This window comes from Protopterus annectens, chromosome 9.part0, assembly GCF_019279795.1.
Source record: "Protopterus annectens isolate FY-2018-M chromosome 9.part0, PAN1.0, whole genome shotgun sequence".
Taxonomy (NCBI): domain Eukaryota; kingdom Metazoa; phylum Chordata; order Ceratodontiformes; family Protopteridae; genus Protopterus; species Protopterus annectens.
Genome location: NC_056743.1, coordinates 180,552,847 through 180,565,045, shown reverse-complemented (window position 1 = coordinate 180,565,045; position 12,199 = coordinate 180,552,847). Strand labels below are relative to the sequence as shown.

At 43.6% G+C, this 12,199-nt stretch overlaps 1 protein-coding gene across 2 annotated transcripts in view; it reads right to left on the bottom strand.

The window, feature by feature from the left end:
- LOC122811120 (golgin subfamily B member 1-like) overlaps positions 1-12,199 on the bottom strand; it is a 2,318,314-nt gene that overhangs the window by 1,345,085 nt on the left and 961,030 nt on the right. For both annotated transcript variants that reach the window (XM_044082720.1, XM_044082719.1), the window contains exon 10: positions 1,731-1,881. In XM_044082720.1, the coding sequence (XP_043938655.1) occupies positions 1,731-1,881 (151 nt within the window). The remainder of the gene's footprint in view (positions 1-1,730; positions 1,882-12,199) is intronic.

Here is a 12,199-nt window from a genome sequence, read left to right as displayed (position 1 = left end):
GAGGTAGGATTAAGGAAAGTGGAACACTGCTGTGAAAATCCTACTTGCAATGATTTACATAAATTGTCATAACCTGGTTGAACCATGGACATCAAACAGTATAATTTTAGAAAGCATTATTCACATTAATGAGACATACTGCACACCATTATGCACCTTGTTACAGCATATGGTGGATGTACATTATATTTAGTATCAAGCACATTTCACTCTCAGCTGACTGTTGCTGAGCAAGCAACGATCAGCATTGCACTCATGTTCAGTCATTTGGTCTTTTCAGGTAAATAATGTTCGCTGGTGTCAAACAGTACAGTTGTAGCACATCACACATTAGAATGTGCCTCTCCAATGCAAAGGCTTATGCCCACCATGCAAAAGTTCAAATGCAGTTTAGCTGTCTCTGCACCTTGAGACAAGATTTTACAGATCCTGCAAAGCTTACTAGACAGGGCAAATGAGGTAGATATGTCTATCAATAGCTCAAAGTCACATCTGCAGAGTACAATTAAATTGCATATTTCATTAATGAAGAGATACTGTGGGCAACTGTTTGACAGGTCAGGACTTGGCATGCAAAGTCCCGCAATATGGATACTGAATAGCTGAAAATCCGGACTTACAATTTTTTAAGTCTGAAATTGCCTTTTCTCAAAATATTGCCTTTATCTCAAGTATAGTAATCTCAGAGGTTGAATATACAAGTTTGGGGGATGGGGAGCTTGCCTCCCACACTGAGGGGAATGAAGGGGAGCCTTCCCCTCTGTAAAAAGAAAAAAAAAATGAGCAAAGCTTAACATTTGCTCAACTCCTGCATTTTCAGTCTGTGTGTGTGTGTGTGTGTGTGTGTGTGTGTGTGTGTGTGTGTGTGTGTGTGTGTGTGTGTGTGTGTGTGTGTGTCAGGACTGGCAATGACGAGTCCTGACCTTTTAGTAGGGAGCTGATACTGTGGCACATGGGCTTACACTGACAAGAGCTAATATATGCCACTGACTGCTGACAACTATCAACTGCAAATACAGCAACTGGCTGCCTGTGAGTGGTACTCAGTAGCTTGGGGTATGTGTCTGCAGCATATAATTCAGTGGATTTAAGCTGCATGACCGTTTCTGACAGACACTATGGCACAGAAGTGTTTATTTGTGCACATCTTGTGTCTTGTTCAATCAGGAATGTCCACTATTTTTCTGAGGCTATTTGGCACTAATATTCACATAAACCAAGCTTCAATTACTTATGGTACACTGCCATTCACATTTGTGAATCACAGCTGCTGCCAATACATCTCATACGAATACTTACTGTGCATTTGAATCTCCAGGGAAAGAGTAATATACACATCTACTCCAGGGGATTAGGGTCTATTTATGAATGGCATACAGCTTTGGTATGGTACCAGCCCCACATAACTGGGAACCATATTTATGAATTACCATTCATAGTTTCTACTAGCAGGTATAGTTTCTACTAGTCAAGCAAATACTATTAAAGCCAGAAAGAAATAAAGAACAATTCAGCCATTTGAATTACATATGCACCAGTACTACAGGTCACTAATCAAAAAAGGTTAGTACTGTTCTCTCAGCCTTCCTCATTTCAGTTTTAAAGATGTGCCCTGTAAAAATACATCAGATGAGTACTAAAGCAATCATATGAAGCACTTGAAAGAAAAAACAAACTCTGCTTTGTAAAAATTATGATTATTAGTTGCAGTGTAAAATGCTTTGTTTTACCTTCTCTTTCCTCGTCAATATGTTCCATTCGTAGAACCATGCTGGACTTTTCTTCCCTCAATTCATCTTGTGGGATTTGCAGATCAGCGTTTATTTCCTGCCACTCAAACAGTTGCCCCTGCAGTTCTTCCACACTGCCAGATTCACTTGTCTAAAGAGTTCATAAAAATGTTACTATTTTTTCATTAAATACAACATACAACAGAAACAGAAAAAAGGTCTCAGTACAAATTGACCCGATATGTTTTTTAAGCTATTACTTAATCCCCCATGCAGCAGGTCTTTCCCCAATGATACCACTTCCTGATTCACAGTTAATAAATCAACACACTTTTCATAACTCTTGTTGAACTTCATATTCAGTTTTGCATCAGAGGAAATCTCTGGTGAATACCTTGGTGCAAGGACTCCCCACCCACCAGTTAATGTGACTTTCAACACTTGTTTAGAAGTCAGCTTCCTGAGAAAAAACAGGAAATTACAGCTGTGTAAGGAAGAGTTGTGTACAATCATAAAATAACCATAGATGTCCTTCTCTTCACTGCTGCAGTATTCTTAACCTAAGGAATCTCCCGCTATAAGGTGACCCGATGTCAGCCAGTATACTACCTTTTACTACTCAAGGGTACACAGTATGTCGCACATAGCCTGCAGTCAGATGAAGGCCATAAAAGCAACGTAGACATGTACCTTGCTCAGAACTGAATGTCTCAGAAGGAACTAAGGATTTGAATGGTCAGCACATCCCAGCAAAACAACAGCCCATGGGGTAGGAAAGAATCCTGCAGCAGTGAAGAGAAAGACATCTATGGTTATGGTAAGATTTTACACAACTATTCTATGTCCTTCTATTCAATTGCTGCAGTATTCTTAACCTAAGGGAGAGTGCCAAAGCTCAAGAAGGAAGGTAGAAGGAAGGAGCAGAGCAGCTCTCAATGAAGCCATGCAAAATAGCTTTAGCAAATCCAACTCTGTATCTGGAGATGCCATCCAGTTTGTAATGTTTGGTAAAAATATAAACAGAACACCAGGTGGCTGCTTCAATTATAGCACTGTTATCTAAGCCCTTGAAAAATGTCTTAGAGGAAGCCACAGCTATGGTAGAATGGGCCTTCACAGGTGAAAAGAGGTTCTTTCCACAGAGCATGTAACAAAGGCAAACAGTCTCTGAAATCCAAGAAATAACAGTCTGCTTGTAAACAGGTAAACACGGAGCCCTCAGATGAAGGTTCACAAACAGCTGATCAGATTTCCTGATACCTTTTAATCTTGTCCAGGTAAACTCCAAGTTGTCTAAAGGCATCTAAGGAGTGCAGTACCTTCTCAGTGTAGTTTTGTGATTAGGGAAGAAGGTAGGTAACTGAATGGACTGGTTAAGGGATTAACTGATTACACAGTTTTGGCATAAAAGAAGGATTTGTTCTCAAGGACACCCTGGCCTTATTAAAGACCAAGAAGGGAGGGGGGTACAGCTATAAGGGCTTGCAGCTCTAACACCCTTCTAGCTGAAGTCAAGGCCACTAATAAAACAGTTTTCCAAGAGCAATGTTTAAGGAAGACCAAAGATACAAGCTGAAAAGGGGCCAGGGTCAATTCTTCTAAAACAAAATTAAGGTCCTAAGGAGGAACAGATTTCCTGGGTGGCCTAATATGAAGGATGCCCTCAAGGAACTGTTTCACCTCAAATCTGGATGCTAGAAGGGCAGAGAGAGGCAGACAAGCAGAAATAGCAGACATGCTTTGACAGAGGAAAAACCACACCAGTAGAGAGCAATTCACACAAGTTAAGATAGAACCACTGGGATTCCCACTGTCAGTGGGTCTTGGTTCTCAGACACCAGAGTGAAAATCTTTTCTATTTGGAAACGTAAGACTTTCTAGTATTGGGTTTTACGGTCTCCTACAAAACCTTGAGCATGTCCCCAGAGACTAGTTGTCTGAAAGGAATTAGAATTCTATCATCCACAATGTCAGCTGTAGCACTGACAGGAAAGGATGCATCAGGCATCCTTTATTTTGTGTGACAAGTTCCACTCTCTAGGTAACTTGTGCTGATGGTCCTTGGCTAAATGCAGAAAAGGGGGGGACCAGTGCTGTCTTGGCCAAAAGGGAGTCACCAGCAAGATTTTTGGTTGGTCTTGTTGAATCTTGAACAGAACCTTTGGGATTAGAGGAAGGGAAAAGAATGCATACAGAAACATCTCCTTCAAAGAAACCAGACTAGTTGGGGCTCTGGCACAAAATTTTGGAAGTTGTCTGTTCAGGGGGGAGGCAAATTAATCTATTTGATAAATCCCCCATTGGTGGACTATGTTCAGGAACACATCCCTGTGAATCATCCACTCATGAGATTGAGTCAAGGACCTGCTCATGGAGTCTGCCACGAGATTACGGTCGGAGGGAATGTACACTGCCTGAATAGTCATGTGGTATTGGGCAAGAAATTCCCATACCAGAAGAGCCAGCCTGCAAAAAAGATAGGATTTGGTCCCCCCTGCTTGTTCACATACCAAAGAACCGTGATGTTGTCTGTGAACAGTTTGAGAGGGCCGGGGCATAGAGGAGGGTGAAATGCTTATAGAGCTAGCAGCAATGCTCACATTTCCCTGATGTTGGTGTTCTGTCCTCTGGAAGTGAGACCAAATTACCTGAACTCTAAATCTGCCCAAGACTGCACCCCAAACCATGTCTGACGCATCTGTGTAGAGTTCTAGCACTATGGTGAGTGGATGCAGGGGTAGTCCTGGATTTAAGCCTATCTGTTGGATCCACCAGAAAGTACAGTTTTGTACCTACCATAAATGTAGATGTTCGAGTGTTCACACTGCTGCAGTCATCACACTTGGGTTATCCTGCCATCAGGCGGTCCCGCAGTCGACCAGAGTTCCAAAGTCTTGGTCCAGCGTCGGTTGCTGTCGCTTCTTCCCTGATGTCAGAGTGCCAGGGATATATAAGAGGCATCCGACACCATTTTCTTCAGTTTTTCTTGCCCCAGATGTCAGGTGCTCCCAAGTAGGTGGGCAATACATATTGCCAATAAAACATGTAAAGGAAATACAATGAATACCTTCAGTTACAAGCAAATATACCACAAAGGTTGTACCATATAGAAAGGTATAGAAAAGTTCAGCTAGGTCAGAGGGGATGGAGGGAGGGTAACCTGGACAGCAGCAGTGTGAACACTCGAACATCTACATTTATGGTAGGTACAAAACTGTACTATGTTCATCGTGTTACACTGTTGCAGTCATCACACTTGGGTTGAATCCCAAAGCTAAGGATGGGCGGTGGAATTAAAAGGGGTTTGGAGAAGCTAGTAGGCCCTGTAGAACTGCAGTGGCAAAGCCAGCTCTGGTTTTAGAGTATAGAGGTAAGTAGTAGTGCTTGGTGAAGGTATGCACTGAACTCCAAGATGCAGCCTCCAAAATATCCTTGGTTGGTACCCCCCTGAGAAAGGCAGCTGATGTAGCTGTAGCCCTGGTGGAATGGGACCTAATGCTAACAGGTACCGGTTTCCCATGATGTGTGTAGCAGAAACGAATACAATGTCCTATCCATTTTGAAATGGTCTGTTTTGAGATAGCTTTTCCTTGTGATCCTGCAGCATAGGATACAAAAAGCTGGTCAGATTTTCTGAAAGCCTTAGTTTTATCCAATAGTAACGTAATTGCCTGTGAATGTCCAAAGAGTGCAGGAGCCTTTCTCCTTTGTTCTGGAGGTTTGGGAAAAAGGTGGGCAAATGAATGGTTTGTTTAGGGCCACACTGGATACCACCTTTGGCATAAAGGAAGGATTAGTTCGCAGAGCGACTCTGTCTTGATGAAAAATGAGGAAAGGCTCCACTGCCATTAGGGCCTGTAGCTCTGAGACTCTTCGTGTTGAAGTTATTGCTAGCAGCAGGGCAGTTTTCCATGACAGAAACTGTAACTCAGCTGTAAAAGCTGGTTCAAAGGGTGGCAGGGTAAGCTTTTCCAGAACAAAGTTGAGATCCCAAGTTGGTGTTGGTGCCCTCCTGGATGATGTTATGTTCTTAGCCCCTCTGAGGTACTGTCTTAGCAGTGGATGTGAAAATATAGGAGGATCCGTGTTCTAGTGAGCTGAAATTGCTGAGGCGTGGATCTTAATAGATGAAAAAAAAAAGTCCTTTGTGCAACATCTCAGTTAAATATTGTAGAATCTGAGGAATGTTTGGAACAAGGGGATTTTTGGCCTTTAGCCTGGTTCCAGGCGCAAAATCTTTTCCATTTGTCTGAATAAGCTTTCCTGGTGCTGGGCCTCCTGGCCTCCAGAATGACATCCATAACAGCTTTAGAGAGAAGTGTTAGCTGGTTGCTTAGGTAAATTTGCCATGCAGCCAGATTTAAAGTCTTGAGCTGGCTGTGTAGAATCTGATTGTTTTGCTGAGTGAGCAGGTGAGGAATTTGAGGCAAAATCCATGGTGGGCTGTGAGCCATGTTCCTTAGTATTGGATACGAGTGTTGGTGTGGCCAGTCTGGAGCAATGAGTATCATTTGTGGCCTCTCTAATCTGACTTTCAGCAGCACCTTTGCTAGAAGAGGCAGTGGAGGAAAGCCATAAACTGTTAATGTTTTCCAACTGAATGAGAGGGTGTCCACTTTCCAAGCTAGTGGGTGGAATGTCCTTGTGCAAAATTTCCAAAGTTGGTAGTTTTGGGGGTTGGCAAACAGATCTATGTCTGGGCGCCCCCATTTTTGAGTCATCATTGCAAATACTTGTGGATCTAGTTTCCACTCGTGAGGATCCATGATGTTTCTTGCTTAGATCATCTGCCAATGTGTTTTTCTTTCCTGGTGGGAATTGTGCTTGTAGTTGAACTTGGTAGGTCAGTGCTGTGTTCCACAAAGTCATTGCTTGCCTGCATAGGGGGTAGCAGTGTGTGCCCCCTTGCTTATTTATGTACCACATTACTGTGGTGTTGTCCATCTTTATTAGGAGTTGTCCTGGATGTAGGAGGTCCTTGAAAGCTGTTAGGGGATTTTGTACAGCTAGCACTTCTTTTTGATCGATATGCAGATGCCTTTGATCTGTAGACCATTTGCCCTGAATACACTGCCCTGCCATGTGTGCTCCCCAGGCATAATCCGATGCATCTGTTGTTATAGTTTGCCTGGCTGTGGGTAAGGTAAAAGGCTAACCCTTGTTGAGGTGACATGCCTGAGCCCACCATAGAAGCTCCTGCTGAAGGCAGGGAATGAGTGGTATTATTGTTTCCAAGCTGTGGCTGTGCGGAGTCCATATGCTTTTCAGGTACCATTGTAATTTCCTCATATGCAGTTTTGCAAATGGTATTAGTAGTATGCAAGATGCCATGAATCCCAAGGCCTGCAGAATTTTTCTTGCAGGCAGGGAGTTGGGTCTTTGTTGCCATCATTTTGAAGTACTGAGTCAGCTGTTCTTGCTTGTCTGGCGTGAGGATAAGCCATCTGGGCCATTGTATTTAAGCTGGCACCCAGGAATATTATGTTTTGAGAGGGCACTAGTTTTTATTTCTTTTCGTTTACTGTGTACCCTAGGCAACTTAATAGGTGTTTGACAAATGCCAGATGCTTTAAAAGAATGTCCTTGCTTTCTGATTGAATAAGGCAGTCATCCAGGTATGGATATATTTGAATTTCTCTTTGTCTGCAGTACGCAATTACTGGTGCCGGGCATTTTGTGAAGACCCTGGGCGCAGTAGATAAGCCAAAGGGCAGTGCAGATAACTGATAATGAGTTGAACCTGCAATAAATCGGAGGTATCTTCTGCAATTTTGTCTGATAGGGACATGCAGGTATGCCTCCTTTAGATCCAACGTTACTAGCCGAGCCTTCTTGCCCAGCGTGGGAAGAAGCTGCTGTAGTGTTAGCATCTTGAATTTGGGTACTTGCAGATAAGTGTTTAGAAATGAAAGGTCCAGAATGAGTCTCCAGGCTTTGTCCTTTCTGGGGACTAGAAAGAGTCTTGAGTAAAATCCTTGTCCTTGCTCCTGTGTAGGTACCTGTTGAATGGCTCTCATGTCCATGAGAGCTGTAATTTGTTTTTGAGCCTCTGCCCATTGACTTGGTGGCAGGTTTGGCATTCCTTTTATCCTTGGCAAAGTGTGAAAGTGGAATCTGTATCCTTGTGAGACAATATTTAGGACCCATTTGTCTTTTGTGATGATGTGCCAGTTGTCTGCAAAAAGTGCTAATTTTCCTCCCAAGAGAGATTTGCTTGGCAGTCTGAGGGTTAAGTCATTGTGTTTGTCTTCTCCTTTCTGGGTTGTGGTACCCCATTGTCGAGGCTTGTAAGGGCCTTGTGACTGACCTCTGCCCCTTGGGAGTCTGTATTTGCCCCTCTGTGGTCTGTCAGAAGCTGGAAAGGGCCAGTTTTTTTGTTGGCCAATTTCTGCTGAAATGAGGTGGTTGAACCTGTAAAAAAATCCTTGACCATCTGCATGATTTTGCCTTATCCTCCATTTTCTTTAAAACCTCTTCTGCTTTTACACCAAATAAAACATCCTGCTGTAAAGGTGCATCCCATAACTTTGCTTTAACATGATCAGGTAGAGTTTGTTCTTTTAACCAAGCATGTCTACATATGACAGAACCAGCCACTGCTGCTCTACAGGAAGCCTCCAATGAATCAAATCCACATTGCAAAGTATGTTTTCCCACTTGTTCAGCTGCATGCAACAAATCTTGCATTTCCTTGAAATCAGGCTGCTCTGAATGTGTGATCATTTTTTTGTTTTAATGGAGACATCAGGTATTGCTGATATTTCAGCATGTGAAACTGGCAATTTAAGGCCCTCATAACTACAGTAGCTGAGGTATATACTTTCTTTCCCCATCTGTCTAGTGCTCTGGAATCCCTTTCAGAGGGTACAGGATTTTTAGCAATAGAGGCCTTAACCCCTTTGGGACCCTGGGAAATGGTTTCTGGATCAGCATCAGGGTTTTTATATAGGAATTTGTGTGAGTCAGGGACTCTGTAGTATCTGTCTGGTTTGGCTGGTGCAGGAGGTAGAGAGTCTGACTTAAGGCTAGATTCTAAGTAAACATCATCCACAATGTCTAACACGGGAGGGATATCAAGTGGTCTATGCTGGGGTAGTAAAAGGAACTCTCGGAGCCTTTTCTTAGAATCAGAGTAATCCTGGCCTTCCCAGTGCAAATGTTCCCTCATGGTATGTAAAGTTTCCCCAAAAAGAGTAGTCTTCTGGGGGAGATGCTCAGAGAATAGACACTTCAGCATCAGAGTCTTCATAAGGGGGAAAAGAGTATTCCTGTTCCTCAGAAGAATCTGAGGAAATTGAAACCTGGTCAGAGGAAGCATAATCCTCCTCCTGTCTTGGCCTTTTATCAGGAGGGGGATGGGAAAGTACAGTTTTGTACCTACCATAAATGTAGATGTTCGAGTGCTAATACAGCTGCAGTCATAACAGATGGGTTCTCCTGCCGTCAGGCGGGTCCTCGGTCGGCCGTATTCCAAAGTCTAGGTCCGGCGTCGGTTGTAGTCGCTTCTTCCCTAACGTCAGTGCGACAGGGGTATAAAGGAACCAGCCAACGCCATTTTCTTCAGTTTTTCTTGCCCCAGATGTCAGGTCCCCCCAGAAGGAAGGCAATACATAAATTTGTGTAATAAAGCAATGCAATATAATCAAAATACAGTAGTTGCAAGCAAATACACCGTAAATGAATACCCCAATCAGGTTGTATGAGGAGGTGTTAGTCAAAAGGCCTATCCCAAGAGGGGAAGGAGGGAGGGAAACCTGGACTGCAGCTGTATTAGCACTCGAACATCTACATTTATGGTAGGTACAAAACTGTACTATGTTCATCGTGCATACAGCTGCAGTCATAACAGATGGGTAGAATCCCAAAGCTAAGAAAGGGGTGGTAGGCACTAGGTGGAACTAAAAGGAGCCAGGATGCCCTGAAAGACTGCAGTGGCAAAGCCTGCTTTAGTTTTGGAGTATAATGGTAGGTGGTAGTGCTTGGAGAAGGTATGCACAGAACTCCAAGTGGCTGCTTCCAAAATATCTTTGGTAGGAACTCCTCTGAGGAAAGCTGCAGAGGTAGCTGTGGCCCTTGTGGAGTGAGATCTGATGCCTGTAGGTACAGTTTTGCCATGAAAAGAATAGCAAAAGCGTATGCAGTGGGCTATCCATTTTGAGATTGTCTGTTTAGAAATTGGCTTTCCTTGAGCTCCTACAGCATAGGACACAAAGAGCTGTTCTGATTTTCTGAAAGGCTCTGTTCTGTCCAAATAATAACGCAGTTGTCTGTGGATGTCCAAGGAATGTAGTAATCTCTCCCCTTTGTTTTGAGGATTAGGATAAAAGGTAGGTAAGTGTATGGCCTGATTCAAAGCTACCCTGGATACCACTTTAGGCATAAAGGACGGGTTGGTTCGTAAGGAAACTCTGTTCTGATGGAAGATGATAAAAGGCTGCACAGCCATGAGAGCTTGTAGTTCTGAAACTCTACGAGCTGAGGTAATAGCCAGAAGGAAAGCTGTTTTCCAGGACAAATATTGCAAATCTGATGAGGCAGCTGGCTCAAAGGGAGGCAAGGTCAGTTTTTCCAGAATGAAATTGAGATCCAAGCAGGTATTGGTTGTTTCCTTGGGGGTCTTAGATTCTTAGCCCCTCTGAGGAACTGTCTTAAGAGAGGGTGAGAGAATAAGGGTGGATCAGTGCTGTATTCTGCAGAAATGGCTGAGGCATGGATTTTGATGGAGGAGAATGAAAGTCCACTGCTTAGCAGCTCAGCTAGATACTGTAGTATTTGAGGTAAATTCAGCTTTCCAGGATCCTGGCCCTTTTTCTCATTCTAGACACAAAACCGTTTCCATTTTGCGAAGTAAGCTTTTCTAGTTGACTGCCTTCTGGCCTCCAAAATGACATCCTGTACCTCCTTGGAGAGTAGGGTCTGTTGTGATGCTAAGGAATCTTCCATGTGGCTAGATTGAGTGTTTTTAGCTGGCTGTGAAGAGTTTTGAAGCTGTGCTGAGTCAGGAGAAGAGGCATTAGAGGCAGGGTCCATGGTGGGGAATGTGTCCGGCTCCTCAGGAGTGGGTACCAGTGTTGTCTTGGCCAGTCTGGAGCAATGAGAATCATCTTTGGTCTGTCTGCTCTGGTTTTCAATAGAACGTTGGGCAGCAGAGGAAGAGGTGGGAAGGCATAAACTGTCATTGATGTCCAACTGAAAGAGAGAGCGTCCACTCTCCAGGCCTTTGGATGGAAAATCCTTGAGCAGAATTTTGTCAATTGGTGGTTTTTGTAGGAGGCAAAGAGATCTATGTCTGGCCTTCCCCATGCTTGGATTATTTCTGTAAAAACTTTTGGATGCAACTTCCATTCGTGTGGATCTGTCATATTTCTGCTTAGGTTGTCTGCCAGCGTATTTTCCTTGCCTGGCAAGTACTGTGCTTGTAGTTTGATTTGTAAGTCCATGGCCATGTTCCAAAGTGACATGGCCAGTCTGCATAGGGGGTATGAATGTGTTCCTCCCTGTTTGTTTATGTACCAGATAACTGTGGGGTTGTCCGTTCTTATCAATAGTTGACCTGGTTGCAGAAGGCTTTGAAAGCTATAATACCATTTATTACTGCTAGCATTTCCTTTTGATTGATGTGGAGGTGCTTTTCTTTTTGGGACCATTTGCCCTGAATGCACCGATCTGTCATGTGCGCCCCCCCAGGCGTAGTCCGAGGCGTCTGTTGTGATGACTTGATTTGCTTGAGGCTTGCTGAATGGAAAACCTGTGTTTGTTTGACTTGCTTGAGCCCACCACAGAAATTCCTTTTGTAAACATGGAATTAGTGTTATTATTGTTTCCAAACTGTGGCTGTGTTGAGACCATAGGTTTTTCAGGTACCATTGAAGTTTCCTCATATGCAGCTTTGCACATGGGATTAGTAAGATGCAAGATGCCATGAATCCCAGAGCCTGCAGGATTTTCCTTGCAGTCAGCCTGGTGCAATTCGCTAGTGCTCTGAAGTATTGAGTTAGTTGCCCCTGCTTCTCTGGCATGAGGTAGGCCATCTGGGTGTTTGTGTCCAAGTTGGCACCCAGGAAAATTATCTTCCGAGAGGGTATTAGCCTTGATTTCTTTTTGTTGACTGTGTATCCCAGAGAGTTCAACAACATTATTACATAAGCCAGATGTTTCAGAAGAATGTGCTTGCTGTCCGCTTGGATCAGGCAGTCGTCCAAATAGGGGTATATTTGTATCCCTTGAAGTCTGCAGTAGGCAATTACTGATGCCAGGCATTTCGTGAATACTCTGGGCGCAGTAGATAAGTCAAAGGGCAATGCAGAGAATTGATAATGGGTTGAACCTGCAAGAAATCTGAGGTATCTTCTGCAATTTTGTCTGATTGGGACATGCAGGTATGCCTCCTTGATGTCCAATGTTACCAGCCAAGACTCCTTGCCCAGCATGGGAAGAAGCTGCTGAAGAGTGAGCATCTTGAATTTTGG